Here is a 1,772-nt window from a genome sequence, read left to right as displayed (position 1 = left end):
GTTGAGCTACTTAGTGACTACGATTGTGAAATAAAGTACCATCCAGGCAAGGGTAATGTAGTAGCCGACGCTTTAAGTCGAAAGGAAAGGGTAAAACCGACAAGAGCACGTGCTATGGGAATGATGGTTCAGACGAGTTTAAAGACTCAAATTCTGGAAGCACAAGGAGAAGCTCTGAAAGAAGAAAACATGAAGAATGAAACCTTGCAGCACTAAGAGAAAGAATTTGAAATGCAAGCAGATGGGGTGCATTACTTTAAGAATAAAGTATGGATACCAAAGGTTGGTTACCTACGATCAACCATTCTGGACAAAGCCCATCGATCCAGATATTCGATTCACCAAGGAGCAGATAAAATGTATAAGGATCTGAAAGAGTATTATTGGTGGCCAGGAATGAGGAAAGATATTGCTTTGTTCGTAAGCAAGTGCCTGACCTGTGCCAAGGTAAAGGATGAACATTAGAAACCGTCTGGTCTACTCCAGCAACCTGAAATACCACAATGGAAATGGGAGCAAATAACCATGAATTTCGTAACTAAGCTACCAAGAACTGGAAAGGGGCACGATACTATATGCGTTATAGTTGACCGACTTACCAAATCAGCACATTTCATTCCCATTCACGAAGATTTCAGCATGGAAAGGCGTGCATAAATCTACATCAATGAAATAGTTACACGTCATGGTGTGCCTATTTCCATTATTTCGGATAAAGATACACGTTTTACATCACGATTTTGGCAGTCTCTTCAAAAGGCATTGGGTACGCGCTTGGATTATAGCACCGCCTATCATCCTCAAACAGATGGACAATCGGAAAGAACTATTCAAACTCTAGAGGATATGTTGCGTGCGTGCACAATAGATTTTGGTGGGAGTTGGGATACCCATCTGCCCCTTGTTGAATTCTCTTATAACAACAGCTATCACACCAGCATACAATGTGCACCGTACGAAGCTCTATACGGACGTAAATGCAGATCGCTGCTTAGCTGGGTAGAGATCGGAGATAGACAGTTGACAACGTCCGATATTATTCAGGAAACCACCGACAAAATTTCAATCATCAAGGAGAGACTCAAGACAGCAAGAGACCGTCAGAAAAGTTATGCGGATAATCGGAGAAAGCCGTTAGAATTCCAAGTGGGGGATAAAGTACTTTTAAAGGTATTGCCATGTAAGGGACTAGTACGTTTCAGGAAGAGAGGCAAGCTGGGTCCCAGATACATTGGTCCATTCAAAATACTCGAAAGAATCGGACCAGTGGCGTACAAGTTGAAGTTACCACAAAATCTAAGCGCCATCCACTACACGTTCCATGTGTCGAATATGAAGAAATGCCTAACGGATGAAACAATAGTGTTACCCCTGGACGATGTTCAGATTAACGATCGGTTACACTTCGTCGAAGAACCAATCAAGATACTGAACCGAGAAGTTAAACGGTTGAGGCGCAAGGTCCGCTGGAATGCGAAACATGGCCCAGAGTACACTTGGGAACGAGAAGATTTTATGAAAGGCAAATATCCGTATTTGTTTGCAGAGAAATCCATTGGGTTTATAATTTGAAGAAAAATGTCAAAATTGAGAAAAATGACATTTTAACAATTTTGGGGCATAAATTTAATTAAAATAAAAAAAATTGGCTTGGGCCCCCATGGCCGGCCACCTCCCCCCTCCTAATATCCACAAATAAATATCATTATTTTCTCCACTTACAACTCATTTTCACATTTCAAAATATGAAACTCTCTCTCTCTCTAAATATT

The 1,772-nt window shown here is 41.1% G+C and overlaps 2 protein-coding genes across 2 annotated transcripts in view; both read left to right on the top strand.

Annotated features, from left to right (window-relative positions):
• Positions 1 to 1,572, top strand: part of LOC112515213 — a 3,988-nt gene extending 2,416 nt beyond the window's left edge. Inside the window, exon 5 of the mRNA XM_025121883.1 lies at positions 984 to 1,572. Within this exon, the coding sequence (XP_024977651.1) occupies positions 984 to 1,572 (589 nt within the window). The remainder of the gene's footprint in view (positions 1 to 983) is intronic.
• The window catches only part of LOC112515334, a 31,508-nt gene that overhangs the window by 25,179 nt on the left and 4,557 nt on the right, over positions 1 to 1,772 (top strand). The gene's annotated exons all lie outside the window — the stretch shown is intronic.

This window comes from Cynara cardunculus (assembly GCF_001531365.2).
Source record: "Cynara cardunculus var. scolymus isolate 2C chromosome LG 7, CcrdV1, whole genome shotgun sequence".
NCBI classification, from domain to species: Eukaryota; Viridiplantae; Streptophyta; class Magnoliopsida; order Asterales; family Asteraceae; genus Cynara; species Cynara cardunculus.
The sequence above is the reverse complement of the archived record's forward strand: the minus strand, read 5'-3'. Positions and strand labels throughout refer to the sequence as shown.